At 38.0% G+C, this 24,504-nt stretch overlaps 1 protein-coding gene across 7 annotated transcripts in view; it reads right to left on the reverse strand.

The window, feature by feature from the left end:
* Window positions 1–583: 583 nt before the first annotated feature.
* LOC139945725 (3',5'-cyclic-AMP phosphodiesterase 4C-like) overlaps window positions 584–24,504 on the reverse strand; it is a 126,022-nt gene continuing 102,101 nt past the window's right edge. For all 7 annotated transcript variants that reach the window (XM_071943097.1, XM_071943098.1, XM_071943096.1 and 4 more), the window contains 11 exons: window positions 19,370–19,422; window positions 18,811–18,923; window positions 17,179–17,272; window positions 14,892–15,151; window positions 14,359–14,457; window positions 13,337–13,501; window positions 11,267–11,366; window positions 10,123–10,277; window positions 8,720–8,842; window positions 7,447–7,629; window positions 584–6,933 (listed from right to left, as the gene is read on the reverse strand). In XM_071943097.1, coding sequence (XP_071799198.1) covers window positions 6,547–6,933; window positions 7,447–7,629; window positions 8,720–8,842; window positions 10,123–10,277; window positions 11,267–11,366; window positions 13,337–13,501; window positions 14,359–14,457; window positions 14,892–15,151; window positions 17,179–17,272; window positions 18,811–18,923; window positions 19,370–19,422 — 1,732 coding nt within the window. In that variant the 3' untranslated portion in view covers window positions 584–6,546. The remainder of the gene's footprint in view (window positions 6,934–7,446; window positions 7,630–8,719; window positions 8,843–10,122; window positions 10,278–11,266; window positions 11,367–13,336; window positions 13,502–14,358; window positions 14,458–14,891; window positions 15,152–17,178; window positions 17,273–18,810; window positions 18,924–19,369; window positions 19,423–24,504) is intronic.

Genomic DNA, 24,504 nt, shown 5'->3' on the forward strand with positions numbered 1-24,504 from the left:
TGAACATTTTCAGGCAAAATTTGACAAGTACACAAGTGTATAGTCTTGTGAACATTTTCATGTAAAATTTGACAGCCTTGTGAACATTATAGCGCAAAATTTGACAAGTACACAAGGCCTTGTGAACATTTTCAGGCAAAATTTGACAAGTACACAAAACCATAAGCCTTGTGAACATTTTAGCGCAAAATTTGACAAGTACACAAGACTATAGCCTTGTGAACATTTTCAGGCAAAATTTGACAAGTACACAAAACCATAAGCCTTGTGAACATTTCAGCGCAAAATTTGACAAGTACACAAAACCATAAGCCTTGTGAACATTTCAGCGCAAAATTTGACAAGTACACAAGACTATAGCCTTGTGAACATTTTCAGGCAAAAGTTTGACAAGTACACAAGAACACTTGTGAACATTTTGGCGCAAAATTTGACAAGTACACAAGACTTGTGAACATTTTCAGCATTGTGACCTCTGACCCCTCTTAGCCCTGCTAAGTAAATTAAGCACTAATTGTTTTAACTATTTCTACAAGAATTGCAGTTGATCCATGAAATGACACAAGTTGAAAACCAAATGATATTCAGTGTGGTAAACCGACATTAGTTGTTTATTGTTGGGTATTCCGTGCATCAGTTTTAACAAGTGACTAAAATGATGTTTTAAAAGTGAACTAACAGAATGCATCATTTTATTATCAACAGTAAAGCACCAGCCAAGTAAAGTGCCAGTTTAGAACTAGCTAGAAAGTGCACGTCTTGCCCTTATCAGACATGTTAACGCCTTTCAGGTTTTTGTGGCATTGCTTTAATGTGTAAATGAAACAAAATCTTGCTTGAGCATGGCGCAATACTCAAATGTGCGCGAGACTTGACACCATCTGAGGTCAGTGGTTGAGCTGATCTGGAGTCAGTACGCTATCATTGTGTGTGCAGTGAACGAAATATGTCTTGACATGCAACATGATTTCCAAGATGACAGATCCCGTACTGACAATTCAGCGTGTGAGGTCAGTTTAAAGGTCAAAGTTTCTTCAAACCGACCTCGTCAGAAGCCCCTACAACTTTTTTTCAGATTTGAGCATACCCAATTCATCCTACAAATGTGTTGTGTGCTTCATGGCCAAGATCAAATCTATCGAGCTGAAGATCATTTTTTGCCAAGCCATTATAAAACCAGTTACCCTCCCAGAACTCTGTATTGTCTATTGTTTGTAACTGATTCAGGACTAGGTTTGCTTAGCGCTAAATTATTTCCCGCTTAGCAGTTCTTTGACATTAGGCACAGTGCCACTAACACAGGCTTCAGTATTGATAATAAAATGACACTTCTAACACTCTGTACTTTTTTTCGTCAGAACACCATAAAAATAATATAATTATTTTACACTCATGAGAAAAACCTCTGAATTAAAATAAACCATTGGAATAAATTATTAATCTCAAATAGGCTATAAAAAGGGGATAAATATTGCAAAGGTAAGTTTGTCATTTTAAAGAATTCAAAATACTGTGCAACAATAGTGTGAACATCAACTAAAATTGTTTGTACGTCTTCTCACCGCTCTCTAAGATGAAGAAATTTACACATAATTTACTTCTTGTGGAATACAGCTTTCTCAGTCTTAATAAAATCACAAAATAATTACAAATGCATAGAGGTTCTCAAGATTTGTTTGGCTTCACCTAACAGCTTAAAGGCAGTGGACACTATTGGTAATTACACAAAATAATTATCAGCATAAAACCTTACTTGGTGACGAGAAATGGGGAGAGGTTGATAGTAGAAAACATTGTGAGAAACCTCCTTCTGAAGCAGTTTTCGAGCAAGAAGTAATTTTCCACAAATTTGATTTTGAGACCTCAAGTTTAGGATTTGAGGTCTCGAAATCAAGCATCTAAAGGCACACAACTTTGTGTGACAAGGGTGTTTTTTTCTGTCATAGTTATCTTGCAACCCTGACGACCAATCGAGCTCAAATTTTCACAGGTTTGTTAATTTATGCATATGTTGATATACACCAAGTGAGAAGACTGGTCTTTGACAATTACCAATAGTGCCCCACTGTCTTTAAACGAAAGCTCTCAATTTGGCATCAGCACGAGGGGCGGGGTGCTTTTTGTTTTAGGGGGGGGAGGGGTGTTCAGCTTGTAAAATTGCAAAATGTAAATATTTTGTTAGGTTACACGGTCAACACTTGCAGACAGTCAAATAAGTGACTTCAATCTTTAAGAAAATCATCTTGAGTGGTTGAGGTGGAAACCTTTCAACGGCATTTGCAAAAAATGTGCAGCACTCAACATGCACTAAAACATACATGGATCATTGTGTTTTCTAAAGTCTTTAACTGGTGTACACTTCTATACAATCCAATTCTAGAAGTGTTGGTTTTTTTAAATCTTGTGAATCCCATTTCAAATAAAATCAACTTATTAAACAAATTTCAGACTTATCAATCTAGACTGCTTAACATGATCGCTAAGCACATAAATATGGGGAAACCAGTCTCAAGCTGTGTTATAGTAGCATTGCATTTTTGGCTTGTATCTGCTAAAATAGCTTGTCTGAGCTTAGCAAACTTGCTGGCGCTAAGAAAACAAAAGAAAATTCTGCCCAACTCGTTTTCAAACCTTTAAAGGGACAATCCCGAATCAGAGTAAAAAAATACCATTAAAAAACCATTTACTTACACTACATGTATCTCTAAACCATAACTTATTCACCTAAGAAAAGTTAACTTTATGTTAATGTAAAATAATTATCAAACAATATTATGAGGTAAAGTTAAGTTACCCATATGGGAGAAAAAACAAAAATGAAAACTTCTTTTTCACATCATGTACAATTTAAACATTTTTGTTTTATACTCCAACTCTTCTAGAGGAAAGATGTATTAATCTACCCACTTTAATCTGTACATTCAATATATACATTATGTTTTTTAATATATATATTATATATTTCAAGGAATAATTTCCATTATTAACAAGAACAATTTTTGGGAACTCCGTGGAGTCTCACTGGCTTGTCTGGTACACCGACTCAATGCAGAAATGCTCTATTTATTGGATTAGAACAACCTGACTGTTTGACTGTGGGCTTTGGCTTATCATTGTGTCAGTTGCAATGATAGAGTACTAGGTTATGTTTGAATCTGTGGATGTGGCTGTGGCTAAGAGTGTTGCTATAGGTATCCTAGGCTTCAACCATATTTATGGAGTGATGAAGCCACAGTTGCTGTCAGAGGTGTTAATTCCAACATTGCCTCAGGCCCCGAGACCGAGACATAAAAATTGCCAAAACCTAAACAAATATGGTCTCTTTAACTTGGTTGAACCTGGAGCACTGATGGCCTGGTTTTTATTTTTATTTATTTTGCCATAAATAAGCCACTTTAAACTAGATCAAACCAATTTATTAGCTTCAATCTGAACGCTCAATGATTATTCAGAAGTGCCAATCCACCAGAGAAATATTTCAATCTGAAATACTCTCTAACAAAACATGAGTCCTTGTTCAATTGCTTTCACTTCAAGAGAACCCCCTAATATGATGAAAATGCACTCAGGCCGTGTCCGAACTGGCGACTTCGGCTACAGCTACGGCTAGGGCGTGCGCGTCTGCCTATCCTTCAACACTGACAGACGCGCTGATCTAGCCGTAGCTGTAGCCGAAGTCGCCAATTCGGACACAGCCTTATTTTTTTTTCAAACTCATGATGTATATAAATGTTACCATACTGCAATCTGACATTTGAGTCAGGGTACCAGACATACTTAGAATGATACTCTGAGAAGAATGAATCTGCCTTTAATGTACATACCTGACACTGGGTCGGACTTATAAATAACTTGCATAACTTGTTTCAAATCTAAGTTTCACAGTTCGGACTGATTTTACACACACTGTACTCCAAAACTTTAGTTTCAAGATTATTTGGAAATGAGAACTAAGGTATTTCAAGCTCATGTTGAAAATGCAAAAAATGTTTGAAATTTGGTTTTGATGGACCACCCAATCCCAACTATGAGCTTTAGGGAGTGTGTTAAAAGTCAGGCTAAACACTCTAGGGACAAGAGACCACATCGTTGAGACTTCCTGGATGTTAACAAACTCATGTGAAAACTTTTTCTGAAAAGATTTTTTGTCACCAACAAAAAATTTCACATTTTTTCTGCAACAGTTCTATGTGTAGGTCTTGGATATATTTTTTTAATTACTCTCAATTTAAGAAGCTTTAGAAATTATTCAACACTACTTAGAGTGACCTGAAAATCCTTTGAGTAAAGTTGAAACAATCACCTCAAACTTCCTGAGAATAGTTTGGCGGAAGTCCCCTTTGACAATTGTTCTTTTTTTTTAAAAGCCTGAAATTACATAATTATCTCTCCCTGGGTTCTTACCCTATTTTAATGAACTCAATACGACACATCCAAGCCAAATAAAAGCTTCATTACAGGGGCAAGTATGTAATGATCATAATCACACAGTTTGGGAGTTGGGTGAAGGATTTTGATGAATTTCACCAGTATGGCTCCTTCTAGAATGGCTGTCCTCTATTGACAGAAAAAGGAAACAATATTTCCCCCACTTTGCTTTTAACTCAAAATCGTTTACATCATCGATGAATGTGTGTTTATTTGCGTATAAACAATACCTTGGCTTTCCCAAAATATTACATAAACCCCTAGTGCGTATTAAATTGTTTTCTATTTTGAATACAGGCCTGAACTCTACGTTTTATTTATCACAATTTGTTAGCTACTTTCAATCATTCCTCTGTTCCTTACGATTCCTTTTAACTATTTATTACCAAGTCCTTCACTTGGTTCTGGTGAACTATATCATTAAATTTTATTCATTATCCTACATGGCCTCCAGGCTGTATTATAAATTAATTATTCTCTAAGTATAAAAGGTAAGACGAAAATTTCTCCTCAAGGATCTAGGTGTTCTTAATTTATTTTAGGGGGGGGGGGAAGCTTTGCAATTATCGTTTTACAGAATGCATCATATTTTTGCAGTTGTTTATAAATTAAGCCACAAACACTTTTTTTTCCAAACAGCAGTTGAAACACAAAAAAAACACATCAAATTGTTAGATCAATTGTCACAAAAACACATTGGCCTGGTCACCATTTTTGCATTGAACCCTAACGTCCAAACCGTGCGTGTTTTTCTTCAATCATAAAAAAGCAACACCAAAACAAGATGTTCTTATGGCTACAGTAGTTAATTTCTTCTGGGAAAATGTGTTGGTTCTGAAAAGAACAAGTTGGATTTTAGACAACAACACTTCTTCCCAAAGGGGTATATACATGTACTACACGCTGTACCAGAAAGAACTACTATCCACCATGCAGAGCCTCAAACCAACAGCAAACACACCTTGTTGTATTAACGTTTGTTGTACATCAACAATAACACGCAGAATATCTCGATGGTGATCAGTCAATTTGTACTAAGACGCCAGGGAAAAAAACAAAGCAGCAATAAAATTACACACGTCTATTCCAGGTTTTCACCTTAGCAACGTCAAACATGGCCTCTTGCTCAGCCATGACTTGTCATCTCCATGTGATAGCAACAAATTCTATACCATAAAAACCATGGATTACAAAAACTTTATACCAAAACAATACCAAAGCAGCAATTGTATAAATTAAGCTACAATAGTGAATCAAAGAAATCGTAAAATAGAGTTTTACAGATCAGTCCCTTTTTCTTACCGAACATCTTAAACACTCTTGCTTTTTTTCCAAACAAGAAGGAACCTTAATTAAAAACCCAGCTTGGTTTTTCAACAGATGCTGAAGATAACTTCCCTATCATCAGGTGATGCGATGCCTTGATGGATGTTAAGCCAACTAAGTGTACAGACTTCACCAGCAAAAGGAGTAAAAAAAATAAAGTCCAACGGCGAACAGGAAACGGCTGTCTGTAAGGTATGTACATAGAGTTACAGCCCCTCCTACTCCTCCAGGCGACAGTTATAAATAAGATTCATCCTCTAGCACATACATCCGAGTTGATAATTAAAACTGTAGCTCTGGTGCTTCGCTTGTCCGTTACATTCTGTTGGGTGGGGGATGAGGAGGGGGCAACTTCTCAGCAACCTGAATTGTGACGGCATGCAGCAGGGATAAAGGCAAATCATTTGCTCAAAAAAATGATGATTGTGCATTGTTGACGACTCTGGTTCAAAGATTCCATGCTGTTTGATGCCAAAGAATCAGCAACTCCGGTAATTTAATAAAACATGTGATACATGAAACAGCAGTGGAACTATAACATCCCGGAGGGTAAAACATGTCAAAGTTTCTACTGTGGCTTAAATAGAACATGAAACAGCAGTAGAGCTCAGGATTCCCCTACACTTTTCCCATTGCGGCTTCAGTAAAACTAGGTGAACACGAAATAGTGGTAGAGTTAAAATCTCACTGACTCCATAATATCCTAGGTGGCTGGCTTTCTTCAGGTGTAATCGCTAATATAAATAAATGCACTGGCATATACAGATCATGAGAGTGAATTCCCTCAGTCTATTATAAATCCGTCTCCTTTGAGGACTTTTCTTTCAACTTTGCAAACTTGTTCTCCAGGCCTTCCGTTTTGACGACCTCCGGATGTGAGAATTCCTTAGAGTTCGACTTGACCACAGTCTTGGACTCGTTTGGCACGGGCGTGTCACCAGAGTTTATACTTGTCACATCCTGATGCTCCACCGGAGACATCTCAAATTGAAACTTCTCGTCATCGTCTGTCTCTTTGATTGTATCATCTTCAGACGTCGGGGTAGGGCTGTTGCGGATCTGGCTGCTATACCAGTCACGGTTCTCTTCCAGAAGGTCTAGGAGCTCCTGGGCGTCTGGGTAGACAAGATCCGCCCATGTCTCCCACAACGGATGCACAATGTAGTCAATGAAACCAACCTGTTGATGGAGATACAAACAGAAAAAAAACTTTATAGACTAGTAAATCTAGAAGTCACAAAGCATGGTTAAAAAACAAAAAAGGGGAACAAATAACCCAAGGTAAGGCTCAGTAAGGCTCAACATGTATACTAGACTGCTGCTTTTAGTGTCAGGCCAGTAAACTTATGACCAAACAAATCCAGCTGTTTGTAATTGAATATCAAAACAATGTACCTCACTGTGCAACATCTTGATCAAAAACAAATTATGTTAAAATGTTGACAAATTAAATCTCCTCTTAAATGTTTTAGACTAATGTTCAAATAAAGTATTAAGTTTTAAATGCATGTTGTCAGGAATCAGGAATTTTTTTCATAATGATTCTGGACTTGCTAACAAATTCTCGTCCAGAAAACATTTATTTCCCCCAAATTTGAGCCCTGCCCCCACCAAACAAAATATCAATATATGCCTCCAAACCACTAACTCCTGAACAAACTCCCAGAACAGCACCATTTCCATTGGACATACCTGTGACTTTTCGATGGATGCATTATACCGGTCCATCATGGGACTGACTTCCATTCCTTTCTGCCTCTCTAGATCACCCTGTAGGAAGAACTCTTCCATCACACGCTCCGTCCACTTACGATAGATGTGCAGTGGCTTGGTTGGATTGCCAAGATCGGCGCAGTGGACCAAGTTATTCAAAACCTAGGAGAGATCAATGGAACAGGAAAAGATTAGTAATAATAATAATAATAATATCAAAGTATTATACAGCGCACGTATCTACCAAACCAGGTACTCAAGGCGCTGAGTATTATACAAACTTTCAGAAAGATAGGTAATTGCAGTGATGAATTTTGAGACCCAATTATTTAGCACCTTATAATGGTTTACAAGGTGCTACGGCGCATATAGCAGCTACAGCCAGGAACACCGGGGCAAACCCCTTCTCTTTTTGAAAAGTGCACTGGGTTCTTTAACATGGGTTACACAACACATGGGACCAACGGCTTTACGTCCCATCCGAAGGACAAAGCTATGGTTAAGTGTCTTGCTTAAGGACACAAGTGTCACGGCTGGGGATTTGAACCCACACTCTGCTGATCGGAAACACCAAAGTTTGAATTCGGTGCTCTTAACCGCTTGGCCACGACACTTCCAAGTCTCTCTTGAGCTTTCCATCGCAAGGTCTTGGTCTGAGTTTGCCAATCAAGGCTAGAAAACTATAGAAGGCCATAAGTGCAAAGCAAAACGATGTTTGTTTCCAAATGAGAATGGACCCTTCCCAAGAATTGTGCTAATAACATTCACGCATGCGTACAGACCCTATTGGTTGGCAAACGCCATAGAGATGTGCACTTATCAGACGCGCAATCGCGTCTGCGTCACACAGCCATAAGCCGTGTACAAAACAGCGGGATGTTCCCTCATTTTGCCAACCAAAACGTTAGTGAGTACGCACTATATGCAATTTACATACTTCATGGGAAAGGTCTATTAGCTAAGCACAAAATATTTTTGCTTACCAAAAAAACGTGTGTACTGATAGTGACTGATGCTCTGCTTGTTTTTCTAAGCAGGAATTTTCTTAACAAAATGTCTCTGTATATTTGGTATGCAGTAACACAATGTTTACATCTTCTTGCTGGGTAGAATTAGGTTCTTCTGAGAACCTGTCTTGCTTTTTATTCTAATAACCGTGGGGTAGATTTTTTGAATTTTTTTAAAAAATTGTTTTCTTCTACGCATGAAATTGAGACCACATCTTACGAGTGGGCTTAGAAATCTTATTTACCATCATTCTGTCGTTGTAGTTGTCTAGGAGGAGCACCCCTGATCCAGCAACCTTCTTGGACTCTACCATTGTCTTCAGATCAGCAAGTAAGCTCATGTGCTTGGACATGTCTGTTGCTAACACCTGAGAATGTACAGGGAAAAATACACAACTTTTTAAAATAGCAACAGAAAGTTATGTCAAGAAAAGAAATGAGGTTTCAAGAATAATAAATTGAAAAAAAATGCTATTAAGTTTCTTGTCCCCAATTATTGAGTATTTTTATCAATCTTGTTTTTAGTTTACGTAATTCATAGAACTGTTATCTTCTTGTCAACTACATTTGGTACATCTTGCATATAGAAATAAATTTTTAACGCTGAACTAAAATAAGTCATAAACCACAAGGGAAACTGACTGGGTTAATTTTAAAGAAATTTGGAGTGAACGAAGAGATTCGCCAGGAGTGAGACTTGCAACTCCTGGATTAATGTACCGATGTGGCAGGAGATTCTATCCTAACAGAGATTCAGTCCCCCCATATGGTGAACCGTGTACAAACGTCTTCTGATAGCGCCCTCTTTTTAATAATCCTCCTACAGCCCATGTTAATTTCCCCTGGGATACCAGCACTAGACCAAAACCGATCTATATAGCCCTATGTTGGAAGTCTCCCTATTTTGGAAAGGTTTGCGGTAACACCATGCAGTGACTATCTCTAATGAGTTGGGGTGGTTCTGAGAAGAACTGTTGGTTTCAACTTGATGTTTCGATCAGTATGCTCTGATCATCTTCTGGAGACAGCTTTCCATATTGTATTTCCACCATGAAAAGTTTCAAATCCTACTTCTCCCTATTTTGTCAATATCTTTGTTCAGGGGTGCCAGTAAGAAGCCATACATGTAACTGCTGTATAGCCACACTAATCACACCAAAGTTTACAATTGAGATCTGCAGCAGTAGAGGGGTGCGACTTTTTATTTGAACTGAATTAAAGGCAGTGGACACTATTGGTAATTGCTCAAAATAATTATTAGCATTAAACCTTTCTTGGCGACGAGTAATGGGGAGAGGTTGATGGTATAAAACATTGTGCGAAACGGCTCCCCCTGAAGTGCCATAGTTTTCGAGAAAGAAGTAATTTTTCAAGAATTTGATTTTGAGACCTCAGATTTAGAACTTGAGGTCTCGAAATCAGCCATCTAAACGCACACAACTTCGTGTGACAAGGGTGTTTTCTTTTTTCATTATTATCTTGCAACTTTGATGACCGTTTGAGCTCAAATTTTCAAAGGTTAGTTATTTTTTGCATATGTTGAGATACACTAACTGTGAAGGCTAGTCTTTGACAATTACCAATAGTGTCCACTGCCTTTAAATAAGGGCTCCCTCTAGTGGTTGTGTTAAAAGCGCGTATAACTCACCATATCAATCACCATTCTCCTGAGCTGTTGCAGCTGCTTCTTGGTCAGTGTTTCAAACAGGTTACAGTTTTCCAGCTGCAGTAATTTGAAGGCTACAGCCACAGAGTGATTCTCTAATACTGACTCATCATTGTACAGAATTGCTAGCTCAGAACCTTCAGAAAGAAGGGACAACAAAAATATACAAGTTAAGTATTTTTGAGGTTTGAGATCTGTAGCAGATGAACAGGGGTTGATCACAAAGCATTAAGATTCATCTAAAGATCAGTGTCTAATTTCATAAAGCCTGCAAGCACAAAAACTTGCTAACAAGAACACCATACAGTTACCATTGCTGCGACTGGTACTCACTGCTCTCTTAATGTAAAATCGTGAAAAGTTCACTCTCTTGTCTGAACGGTGTCAGTTTCGCTCTTTTGAGAGTGAAAGTCAATCTGTGTCACTCTCTTTGAGTGAAATTTGAACCAACTTCACTCTAACTCGAGTCTTTCACCCTAAAAAGAGTTGTCCACCATATGGCTCTTTGCAAGAGTGGTATGGCGGACAAAACAAGTGGTTTTTCACTCTTTTAAATTAATGGAGTGGTGCTCAAAACTCATTGTACTCAATGGTGCTCATACCACAGTTTCATGTCATTTTATTGATTGATTGATTAATTGAATAACTGATTGATCGACTTTGTTACATACTATTACATCTTCAAACAGTTACAGCATTTGTTGCATTTGTTACAATAAATTGATTTAATGTTCTCTACTTGCATAATGTACTTTTTACTTGCTTTTTACTTACTTGCTAAACTCATTTCAAACAAACAACCATTCATTCTATATTTGGTTAAACAATCAATAAAATCAATATCAACTTACTTGAGGCAATGAGGAACTGGTTTAACAAAATCGATCTATCAGTTATTTATTTAATCAATCAATAAAATCAATAAATCAACAACCATTCATTCTATATTTGATTAAACAATCAATAAAATCAATACCAACTTACTTGAGGCAATGAGGAACTGGTTTAACAAAATCGACCACACAGTTATTTAATTAATCAATCAATCAATCAATCAAATCAATAAATCAAACAACCATTCATTCTATATTTGGTTAAACAATCAACAAACTGATTATCAACTTACTTGAGGCAATGAGGAACTGGTTGTTGAGACCAGGGTGCCTTACATCGTGTATTGCTGCAGCATATAACGCTGCAAGAGTCTCAATATCTGTGAATACATTCTGTAAGGAAAAAAACACAGAGAAAACAAACTAGGTAAAATATCAGAGTTTCATACTCAATAAGCTTCTTGTTAAAGCCATTGGACCCTTTCGCTACAGGAAAAAAAAAAAATCACAGATTTACAAATAACTTATAGGGTTTACAGAAGGTAGTGGTGAAAGACTTCTCTTGAAATATTATTCCATGAAGTGCTTTACTTTTTGAGAAAACGGTAAAACAATATCAATTCTCGATATCGAGAAAACACATGTCATGACACGGTGAAACGTGCGGATACAAGGGTGGGTTTTCCCGTTATTTTCTCCCGACTCCGATGACAGATTGAGCCTAAATTTCCACAGGTTTGTTATTTTACATATAAATTGTGATACACGAAGTGTGGGCCTTGGACAATACTGTTTACTGAAAGTGTCCAATGGCTTTAATTTTTTTTAATGAAAATCCAAGTTTTGTCCCCTTCCTTTTTAGAGGAATTGAACTGGTTGCATGTTAATTGCCACATATGACAGAGCCCCCTACAATTTAAAACAAAACCTGGTGCTTTTGATTCACAAGACTCTTTTCAACAATTGGGTATGGTTTTAACTGTCTTTAAGGGGACAGTGTTCTAAGCCTTGGCCCAACATTATGGAATCCATTAACCCTTCTTAATCTTGTCTCGATGTAAATGGACCATGCAAATCTAGCGCAGACACGGAAGCGGAAACGCATGGCTGGGTGTGTAAGTATACTTGGCCCAGATGCATACAGACAGCGTGGAGTTACACTGTGAATATCAAAGTATAACCAGTGCACTTGAAGCCTTTTAGCTTCCTCACTAAGTTCCTTTACGGAGGGGGCTACAAGGTCAAACTCAGTTTTATGATGCTCTCATATTTCATTAGATCGAGGTCCTATGAGAGTTGGTTAAAAAAAGTACAGGTTCTCAAACATCATGTTGAAATGGTAAAAAAAAATGTTATTTTGTTTATACAAAATTACATTATTTTCTCCTGTTTATACCCTTTCGGTTTGATATATAAAACAAGATTTGTTTAGTCTGATTACTTATTCATCCCAATGCTCACATTAATGTTGTAATGAACCGGAGGGATAAAACGAAAACATGTTGCAAATTGTTAAGTTGAACAATCAGGAGCCTAAGCTACTGACATTGTCTAAAAAACAAAAAACAAAAAACAAAAAACAGAACAAAAATACACCAAAAAAATCAACAGTACAAAAAACTGTTCTTTCACCCACCAGTTGGCCTAGTGCCAAATTGAGAACTTCCTCCCATAAGGAGATAAAATTCGCGAAAAAAAGTTGTCTGCCATTAACATGACAAATTACTATCTTGCAGCTAACTTTAGAGCACTCCATCATACTTAATAGTTTATTAGTTTGCCAGAACCAATTAATGTTGAGTAAAAAGAAAAAAGAAACAATAAATAAATAAAGAAATAAAAAATACAGAAAATTCATCAGTAAGTGTACAAATACAGTTCTCTAGCCACATGTTGACCTGTTGCCAAATTGAGTACTTTCTCCCACAAGAAGATACAAGTTTAAAGGATAGAAAATGTGCCTGTCAAGAAGTGCAACCATTTTCAATCTTGCAGCTAGTTTAAGTGCACTGTATCATTATTAATAGTAGATAAGTTTGTCAGAACTGTTTATACTCAAGGTTTTTTTACTGGGGTTTAAAATAAACGACTTGAACTGACTTAGTTTTGAAATCTGTGAACATGCAGCAGGCAGATTTCACACTTTTTGAGGCAATTTTTTTTTGAAGAATTTTTAAAAACGTTTATCATGCTGCCCTGTCTTTGTCATGTACCCTGTGTGCAATCTAAATAATGAATATTGATTTTCACACAACCACAAGGGGCTAGACTATTTTAACCTTCCAGCCTTGTTGTGGTTAACATTGATAATAGAGTTGGAGATAAACAAGATGGCTGCCCTATGCAATGGTCTGGTAACCCACCTCAAGTGCTGGTGCTGAAAGTAAATAGTTGGTAGACTGGACCACGTCTGCAGCATGGATCTGGTTGTGATACTTGACATCTTTATTGTAATTATCCTCAAGTATCATCATGTACGTGATTAGCGTCTTGTGAGGAATCTGAAACGTCTTTAATAGTCCTCTTTCCTACAAAAAATAAAATATTGACATAGATATCACCAGCTCATATTCTTAATCTATGACAGCAATTAGAACACTTCAAGTCTGTACAGATAAGTATCACTTATTCCCCTGGCTAGATTGATCTTAGATAAAACCTCTCCATTTTGCAAAAAAAAACCCAAAACATTTCCATATTACTCATGAATCTACGAATTCAAACTGCCTTTAGTCATCAGGCTGGCTCGGTGGTCTAGTGGTAAGACCCCTTCTCTACCAATGCAAAGGTCATGGGTTGGAATCGTGAGCACAGTGCTTTTAAAATACACATTGCTTAAAGGAACGTTACAGAATTGGTAAGAAACAAAAATCGTGAAGATCACAGATTTACATAAAACTTACACAGTCCTAATGATGATTAAGGTAGAAAACAAACCTTGAAATATTTCAGTCTGAAATTTCATATTTGATGAAAAATAAATAATCTACTTTCGTGTTTGGAGTTTATCGCTCAGTGAGCGTTTTATTCATTTTTGTTTTGGCATAGATGCAATGCAAAATTTGTAATCGTTTTTTTCACTATTCTCTCGTGACCCAGATGGGCGAACGATCTCAAACTTCTACAGGTTTGTCAGTTTTAGTATATGGTGAATTACATAAAGTGCTTACACTGCCAGCAACTTTTTCACTAGCGGAAACTAAATTATAGTCTTTGAAGCCCTCTGTCTTACCCGCTATGAATTCTTTGTTCTACTTGTGTTTCCAACTCAACCCTCAATGAAACCCTAGTGTCAAAGGAGTAATTTTCCACAAAGATGACTGACCCCACAAAACCTCACACACATCCCCTTAGTCGTGGCCTTTTGTAGGATGAAGTTGCTTACCTGCAGTACTGTGAATGTGACTGCTGTGAGAGGTCTGTGATTCGTGAGAGCATCAACCCTGAAAGCATCAAATCCCCATCTATCAAGATTCTCCATCTCCTAAATAAACAACAGAGGAAAAAAAATGTCAGCAAATGTTTAGTATTACAGATCATCTTTTGGTTCTAAGAAATATTGAAACAGAGCTCACAAGTAGTAAGGAGTACATGTACATCACATTTTGACCCTAGCTGAGTCTTTCTCGAAGGCTAAATGACAGCAGCGGTCGATTTCGCAAAGAGTTAGGACTAACGCCCCAACTTAGGGCTAGTCCTAGGAGACATTAAAAACTCAAGGCTAGTCCTCAAGTATAAGGACAGGTAACTTGTCCTAATTCTAAATAAGACAATTCTTAACTCTTTGTAAAATCCCCCAGTATTTTAGTGAAAAACTAACACCCATGTGTGTAAATAACAAAAACATTTGACTTGATGAAGACTTGGTAAAGTTTTATTACATTTATTGTTCTAAAACGTCAACAAAATATGTTCTACCTTCTCCATATCTTCTTCTTTTTCGTACGAGACGCCGTACCGTGACACAACATCCTGCGATAAGCTGTTGTGGTGCTTCAACTTTTGAATGCCTTTGATTTTGGTGACGGCGTCGTTGCTCCGTCGTGCAGACAGCGGCCCTGAGGTTGTTGTCGTAGACCCTTTACTGTCGACTCTTGACGGGGCATTCTTTGGGATTGGAGAGGGTGACGGGGCATCTCGTGGTGGTTGGACGGGCATGTCAATATCCGTGTGTTTGTCTGAAGAGAAAAAAGGAACAATTTAGGTCATGATAAACTACATTAAAAATGATAAGCACCGTATACTAAGTGTTTTCCTGAGTCCTGCTGAAAAAAAACCCACCCCCCAAATTGATGGACTTACTTCTCCGGTGGGATTAAAACCCACACCCCTCATGCTGCTTGAAATCTAGAACTCTAGGGGGGTACTGGGGTTACTGGTCTAAATCCGAACATTACGGACAGTCTATTTAAAATTCAGATCTCAATTTCAGACCCTACTGGTTCGCTGGCCACATGCCAGTTACAACTTCTAAAGACATAGTCAAAGTTACATCTAAGTGGTCCTCGAGTCTACTTCAATGCTTCCCAAAACTGTATCCACTGCTTCCCAAAGCTATACACAATTTCATAGAGCTGCTAATCAAGAAAATTTGCTTAGCATGAAATTTCTTTCTTCATAAAAACAGGATTACCAACCATATTTCCATTTGTTGCATATTGCTTGTTACTGGTATTTAGCTGTCGTTTGCTTATCCTGAGAATCACATGAAAATTTGGTTGGTAATCCTGTTTTTATCAAGGAAGAAATTTCATGCTAAGCAAATTTTTGTGCTTAGCAGCTCTATGAAATTGGGCCCTGATGTCTTTACCACAGGCATGTGAGAAACTATCCATTAAAGAAGAAGAAAAGAGAAAACCGGACAAGAAAAAAGAGGAAAAGATATTATTCCTATTCTTTTGTACACAGAAAGTGAAGAAAAAGAGAGGAATCAAAACCCCAAAAGAGGAAATCAGCTTAAAAGAGAAAATCTCACATGCCTGTAACCACTAGACAACCAAGGGTGCCCAGTGGCTAGATGCCAGTTTGAATCCTTCAATTAGCAGCTGGTAACGTAATCAATTTAATATTTGCATTGGGGTCAAGAGGTCTAGAATGCAGGGTCTGTGGTTCAAATCCCACCCGAGTAGTAGTATGCATTTGGATTTCTTTTCCGCAGGCATCGGGTACACAGTGCTCATCACACATCAGTGTAATGGTAAACCCCAAATAATATTTGAGGTCTCAAAAACAAGCATCTGGAGGCACACAACTTTGTGTGACAAGGGTGTTTTTTCTTTCATTATTATCTCGCAACTTCGATGACCGATTGAGCTCAAATTTTCACAGGTTTGCTATTTTATGCATATGTTGAGATGCAACAAGTGAGAAGACTGGTCTTTGACAATTACCCAACAGTCCAGCCGTCGATTTCACAAAGAGTTAGGACTCGTCTTATCTCGAGTTAGGACGAGTAACTCATCCTTTAGGATTAATCTTAATGTCTGCATGCTACAGTGCAGGGTTGGAACTCGTCCTAAGTCCTAAGATTAGTCTTAAGCATAGGAAGAGTTTTGTGAAATCGACGGCAATGTCTTTAAGGAACTTTGTAAAAATGGTGGGATTTAAAATCTTTTTAGTAACCCCCAGTTCTACATTACAAGGAGCTTCTGTGAATGGTATCCGCAGCACTAGAAAACTAACAAAGCTTCTTGTTTCACCAGACGGACGTGAACAAGTCTGAACTCTGATAAAACTTGAAAGTTCCTTATCCCCTCCGGATGTCACTAACCATCCAAACCAGTATTGAAAAGCTTGACATCTCATTGGTCCGTATCTACACGCTTCTTTTCAAATTTTGAACATCTTGGGTGGATTTCACAAAGAGTTAAGACTAGTCTTATCTCGAGTTAGGACGAGTTATTCGTCCTAACTTAGGACTAGCCATACGTTTGTATATCTCTTAGGACTAGTCCCAAGTTAGGATTAGTCCTAACTCTTTGTGAAATCGACCCCTGTGCATGCAGTGGGCAGAAATATATAGTTCTCGGGTGTTTCTACTGGCATAGAGGCCAGCAGACCAGCAATATCACAGAAAAACACTGTTACCAAATAACGCAATAATCTTGCAGTTCTAAAACTGACACCGCCCCCATAATGTAAATAAGGTGTTTTTTTATTTTTTTATCAAGTTGGGGTTTCAGTCTTCAGGAGCATTTATACTCACCTATATATGTACTTAACAGGTACTCTGATACCTGGTTGCCTGATTTACTGGTCTCTGAAAACGCAGAGAGTTCTCTACCGAGCATACGTCGGAACTGAAGTAGCAAACAGAGACAAAAAATAAAAAGGTTACTTTTCCGTATCAGCTTGCATCTCAACAGTGCAATAGAAATACAATATCATACAGTATTTCTGGTTTTGAGAGTAACCTGAACTAACACCTTGAGCACCTAGAAGTGTTTACTTGTAAGTGTCTTCTTTTGCAGCTTCTTAAGATAGGGTTGGTCTTCTAGACTTGTACAAAGCAGCATTTATAAAACAGAGGAGGCCGATAAAAGCTTAGCGGCTGTTTTAAACTGCCTATCAATCAAAAGGACCTATGGTATAAATGCAAAAAATAGTTAATGGCCAGATGTTTCGACCCTAGCAGAGTCTATCTCGAAGGTAAGGTGCTACTAGGTTTGAAATATAAGGACATTAATTTTTTGTTCTGCTTTTTGTGATTTGCATGAATTTTTGTTAACTGATCATTAGGTTGGATCATGGAGGAAGGAATAGAAGGAGCTCGAACCACCCGCAAAACCGCAGAGTAACAAAAGAATACCCTGACAATGCCCCCGTCTAACCAGTGGAAAAAGATAGGAGACCTCAAACTGGACGGCCGATTAACGAGCAGGATTAGATTTCTTTGTACAGAACGTGCGGTACCGCCGCTCTGCACCGTTGCCTTCGTGTAAAGTTGAAACATTGGAGACAAGAATTGTGAATATACACGTTTTCATTTACCGTTTGTGGTGTTTCACTGACACATCATGGCATATGTTTTCATTTTTTGTGACTTTCCGGTCACTAGCGGTGGTTCAAAATTTGGGTATTAGCACACGAGGGTGGTTGGTATTCAATTGTGTTTTTCGATTTGGTGAGCACAAGTGTACACAATTTTTATCAGGTCTCAAAAAAGTAGTTTTTCTGTATTATATCCATACGACATACGACACCATGGTTGAGTGAAGAACCAAGTGTGCACGCACAAACTCACATACGCCAGTTCGCCCATTGTCTGTATAAGGTATGTCGGTGATTACGAGGTGTTGTTTAACGACCGCGGTACCGCAGGTTTGACTTTTGAAGTCCCTTCGTTCGAGCTCCTTCTATTCCTTCCTCCATGGTTGGATGTACTACTGAGCTTTCTGTATTTACTTAATGTGGTATTGGTGTTTATTTCAAGACTCAGAGGCAAGAGAGAAATGCAATCGAGCTAGGTCAACATTACTCCAATTGTGTACAAAGAAAAGAAAAGACTACAGAACTTTCTTTTGCACCATCACAGCCCATGTTTTTGCCAATCCTGGTTGAAAAACTATGGAAAGCCATGAATGCAAATCAAAAACAGATCTACTGTTTGTACCAATGTTACAAAAAAAAATTCAAATAATGTGTTGATTGCAACTCAACTATATGGGAAGAATCTTATTTCATTGAAATCATGCAGAAATTGTGAATTTTGTTAAAAGATCTGTTTATACGATTGAGTGTTTTACAAACGTTCGGCCCTCCTTGTCAACCAAGACGTTTTTTTTATCAACAAAAGAAATGTCTATACTTTTGAAAAGACATATGATTTGTGACTTACTTTACTTGTTGCCAGATCGCTGACTGAGCGATGTGTTTGCATTGACTCAAGCTGTTCCAGGCACCAGTCTAACTCTTCAAGGGTCTCAAACGCCATCTTACCATAGCTCTCATCTATGCATCAAGAAACAAATACACATTGAATTACGTGTCTTGTTCTAACAAACTTTCTTGCCCCTCTGCCAAATACTGCCATAACCTCCTTTTGAAATACAATCTAAAAATACAAAAAAACTTCATCAGAACTGTCCAAGAAAAAGGTCAGTGTCACATTGTTAAAAAAAGTACCGTCTTTGTGCATTCCGGGCCATTTCTTGGGAAGCAAGTCTTGTCAAACTTTTTTTTTGGCCAAAATTACCACATAAAAATCGAGACTTAAAAAATGTAAGGGAATAAAAGGGTAGCGACGAGTTCTTAAACGGACTTTTAAAACCGGCAGGGTCGTTGCCGTGTGATAAAGGCCCGCGCCAAAGGGTGAGGGCCTTTATCTTGAACAAGAAAAGTGTCTGGTTTTTTACATTTTTACAAAAGGGGGCTGGGTAAAGATGGACATGACTTACCAACATTAGGTGGATTGGGTTTGATTTGATGTAACTTGTCTTTAGGTGACTGTCTGTGAAACAAAATGAAGAAACAACAAGCCAATGAAAACTTTGATCTTTCCCAATTCAGTAACTCCATTGTCAATGGAGTCTTTGAAGAGCTAGGTGGCAGCAGACCAGGTGAAATTCCATTGTTTACGTAGCTCTGAGCATAGAGCCGTGCTCTGAGCGTGCTGCCACCTCATGCCTAAAAGTAACCCATTGAAAGTTTTATCTCTGAAAAATTCAGGTTACTTTAGGCCTGCAAAAAACACAATTTTATTCCAAGGTTTATGCACGCTGGCTTGTGCTGATGTCATTAAAATTACACGCAATTAAGAGCGCGACACAGTAACAGTGGAAATTCAACATTGATTTGTTTATAATTCTTTTGATTAGGTAAGAATTAATCCAATTATAGACAATGCATTTATATGTTAGAAATATAGAAGGGCTGCAGTCTGTTCCAGCACCCCAATCCAAAAGGTCGGAGATGCAGCACCCACAGCTATCACAGGCTTGATTGCTTTTGATCAAAACAGGACAGCGGGACAAAACAAATCCTTAATTTTCAGCAGGTGAACAAATTGGGAAAAGCCCTCCGGCCAAATATAGAACTAGGCAAACAAAACTTATCGCCCCATTTTAAAAAGGGTATCCAGCAAGACTTGATACACCTCTAGGTAAATTGAAAGCTATCCGATGACCGTTTGCTGATATCCCTGACCTTCATAAAATAAAGAAGGGGATGAAACCGAGGGCTCCGATAGAAAACGAGAGCTGCGAAAGAATGCCTATACTTCTAGAATTACCCCGCGGGCCGCACCGATGAAAATATGATTTACTAATGCAACTGGCACTCAGCGACGCAATTACATAAGTGGTGAGACGGTATTTTGATAGGTATAAGGTGACGGGTTAGAGTAGGGAAGGAGTGTGGACGATACCACATGCCTGGACGGACGATAATGTGGCTATAAAGTGGCATGGATACACATCTAGGTATGAAATACTAGCCGCTGCAAAAATTCCATTTGGAATCTCTTTACACATCGCGACCTGAGAAAATTATCTTAATGCCAGAAACTCCAAACTTCTCTGTGCGATAAAAACAGATCTGATGTACACATCGTTTGATAGGCTTGAAAAACAAAAACAATTGATCTCTCGAATGACATTTCTATATTAATAAAGTGGAGCTGTTGACAGTGATAATACCTCAAAATAGCCTATTAGACAAAGTGTTGGAAAAAAACCAACCAAATGAATACCTTGTGATGGGTAGGCATCCTGTGGGATGTTGTGGGAGGGGAGGGGGCATTGCACCTTCCCCCGCATCGTCAAGAGAGGATGCAGAAATGACCAATACACCTGTCATTATTTTGTCACTTGACAGGAAAAGTGCGACAGCCTAATCATCACCAATACCTAACGACCGAGCCAGTAATTAAAGCAACCCAACCTCCTTCTCTGTGCGTAACCGTCACAGAAATTACCCCCAACTCCATAAAACAACCCAAATGGAAAATTAATTCCATCGGCGAAGTGTCATTACAACACTATAAGCCTCAGGCCTGGAGCCAGGTTACATTTATCATTGTAAGCGGCGGGGGAGTTTCTGTTGCGATACATCAAAATGTTTTCCCGACTGAATGATAAAATATTCATTGAGATGAGGATGGGGTTTGAACCCTTGACCTATAGATTGTAGTGGGCTGCTCAGATCACTCTACACTATGAAATAAAGCTCTGGGTTATTCTATAACTATTCAATGTCCAACCGTCTTGTTACCAAACTATGAAGTCCAAAGTAAAGGGTAGAAGGCAAAAATACTTGGCACCAAGCAAATGGTTTCTTTTGAGTTCAGTCTAGGTAAAAGACAAATCAATCGGAGACTTTTGAGACACTGGTGGCAGCAGACATAACGATCCCTTTTTGCGGCTCTGAGCATGCATGCACATGCTCAGTATTGCGCGCGTCAGTATTGCGCGCGTAGGTCTGAGCACAGGCATGACTGGCAAGAACTGTGATTGTGAAAAATGATTGTCCGAAAGTCTCCCGTAATTTAAAAAACATTTCTTGGCAAAGGGTGCCCAGAATTTGATGAAGTAACAATAACAACTTCTGGTTGACTTTATGTTTATCATGTGATTTGATGCATTGTGGTAGCACAATGTGATTCAACTTAACTGTTAAGATTTGTTCAGGCTATATCTCCAATCATGCTGTCACTTTAAACCCAGGAATGGGCAAAGTGATAACCTTGAGTGCAGTCAAGATGAAATGATTGGAGATGATCTGACAAGGATATCATTCCATTCAATCACGGCAAAAAAACACTAAATTTGAATAGATATTGGAATTCATTACACATCGTTTCACGCGACGTGGCAAGAAATTACTTTAAATCCTTACACATACCCTCAAAAGAGACAATTGTGCAAATATTTTTTTGTCTTCATTTCTCTTCAACCCACAGCCACTATCAGAGAACAAACTCACTCAAGAAGAATGATTTCTTCACTCAATTTCAAGATAAGGTTTTGATTTGATTAAAGCTCGGGATGGTTGCAAACAAAATTTGATACACGTTTTTTCTTTTTTTCTTCCCAAACCATCAACCACTATCAGAAAACTTCCTCACTCGACAGGAAGAACGATTTCTTTATACAAACTCAAGATATGGTGTAGATTTGATTAAAGCTTGAGATGGTTGTAAAACAAGTGTGGTTGTTGTTTCAGGAAAAGAGGGAAAAACAACCATCACTAAACATATCTCAATATCAAACTTATAAAAACAATTTGTGTAGGGCTCAAATTTTACACTGGAGCACAGGCACAGTTTTGGTGTCTGACTAGAAGACTTTTGACTGAGTCTGTTTTTGTTTGCTTTTTAATTTAAAACATGTTAATGAAGAATAAGACATCACTATGTATTATCTTTAACAACAAAATAATATATAGTTCAAATGTTAACTCTGAGTCTGATAAAATACCTTTCCATTCTACTGAGTAATGGCACAATGAAGTATATTTGTATATACTTTTATTTTTGTATTTTCTTCGCAATGTTTTTAAATGTATTTTGTATGATTGTTAATCTAGAGAGCTCGAGGTACACTACAATTTTCGATGTTTTAGGTTTTTAACTTATTAACGTTGGCTGAATATATAATTCTAATCTAATCTAACTGAATACCCATAAAGACAAATGAAATCTATACTCTCTTACATGTTTTAATGATTGTTCAACTACCAACTGTTCCGTTTAAAATAAATGCATGTTAAACTGGGTCAGGACCTTTCGATTCTAGTTTTATAACTAAATTCTGGTCCAGTGAACATTTTGAGCAACTAACACAAATCCTAGGGTTTTATGGATTCAAGCAGCTCCTTCCTTGGACACTTTTAAATCTTAAAGGCAGTGGACACTATTGGTAATTGTCAACGACTAGCTTTCACAGTTAGTGGTTCTCAACATATGCATAAAATAACAAAACTGTGAAAATTTGAGCTCAATCGGTCATCAAAGTTGTGAGATAATAATGAAATAAAAAAACACCCTTGTCACACGAAGTTGTGTGCGTTTAGATGCTTGATTTCGAGACCTCAAGTTCTAAACCTGAGGTCTCGAAATCAAATTCGTGGAAAATTACTTCTTTCTCGAAAACTATGGCACTTCAGAGGGAGCGGTTTCTCACAATGTTTTATACCATCAACCTCTCCCCATTACTCGTTACCAAGTAAGGTCTTGTGCTAATAAATATTTTGAGTAATTACCAATAGCGCCACTGCCTGTAACTTAAAACCCATCTGTTTTGTCAATCTGGTTATAGCTTCCGTATTTAGCACTCTATAAATGTTGTAATTATCATTATTATTATTCTCCACCCACCCCAACCCCTCCTCCCCCCCCCCCAAACAAAAAGCAAGATCTGAAATGGTTAATGTTCTCTTAGGTTTTACATAATTGCATTGCTTTGCATAATGTGTCTACTGATGCTATACTTGGATGTAATAAAAGACTTTTTTCCTTGACTGGATAAAATGAATAAATTCAGTTGCACTGGGGACACTTTCCTATTCAGTATGATGTTATCGCTATGTACTGACGCCAACTACCCCTGGCACTTATTGATAATTGCAGGGTAACACTTCATGAAACCATAAAAGAAGGAAGGGGGATGACATCTGAACAATATTTACCACCACCCACACTGCTTCGTAACAGCTGAGACCTACTCTCGGGGTGGAGAGTTATTGCTGACTTTTCAAAAAAACGGGAATCTTTTATATCATGTCTGACAACTCTTCTACTACATAGTTCAAATAGCGCAATGCAAAAAAGTATATTACGAATATTTTTTTCAGTTTATAAAGCGAAGTAATAAAAAAAGAGATTTTGGGATTGATAAGGAGAATCTGTAGTAAGCCAAGCAACGCCTACTCTACATAATCCAGCCAGAACCTTCCAAGGGTAAAAGGAGAGCGATCGCCAAACAAGCACGTCTTACGACGAGATGACCGGGTTTACAGCCAGGGTAAACAACTCTCCTTTTCCAACCTCTAGGTTAAAGACAACCGCAGAGCATTAGCATTCTAAAGGGACCCCATCAACAATAGGTCAAGCAGAATTTATAAAGCCATGGATCTGTTGAGAAGTCTGCGTCTCTCGCCCCCCAATTAGTCGGTTATCATGGGAGATTTTGTTGTCACAAGGGGTGCGTTTTAGTCATGATACAGCAGGGCAATTAGATCATTTTTTTTCCTTCCCATTCTTGTTCCTCCTCGAGAGTCCATTAGGAGGAGAGCTAGGCTCTGCAGAAGATGACCAGCATAAATTATGATCAATTGTGGAGTTTGGGGCTTGTCTTGTCAAACCACTCTAGGTTGATTTTGTGTGCGTGTCTATTTGGGTCATCATTGCGGCAGTTTGGCGCAGAGTGATCATGAATGTGCCAGTTCGGATAAACATCATAGTAATAATTATGTCTCCATTGAGTTGATGGTTTCTGAAGCCAATTGATGGTGAGACAGTAAGTCTCTGATAAACAATGTTCTCTGCAAATAGCAGTCCGCTGGCCAAGTGCAAGTTTAAACATGTGAGGACCTG

This window comes from Asterias amurensis, chromosome 13 (genome assembly GCF_032118995.1).
Source record: "Asterias amurensis chromosome 13, ASM3211899v1".
Taxonomy (NCBI): Eukaryota; Metazoa; Echinodermata; class Asteroidea; order Forcipulatida; family Asteriidae; genus Asterias; species Asterias amurensis.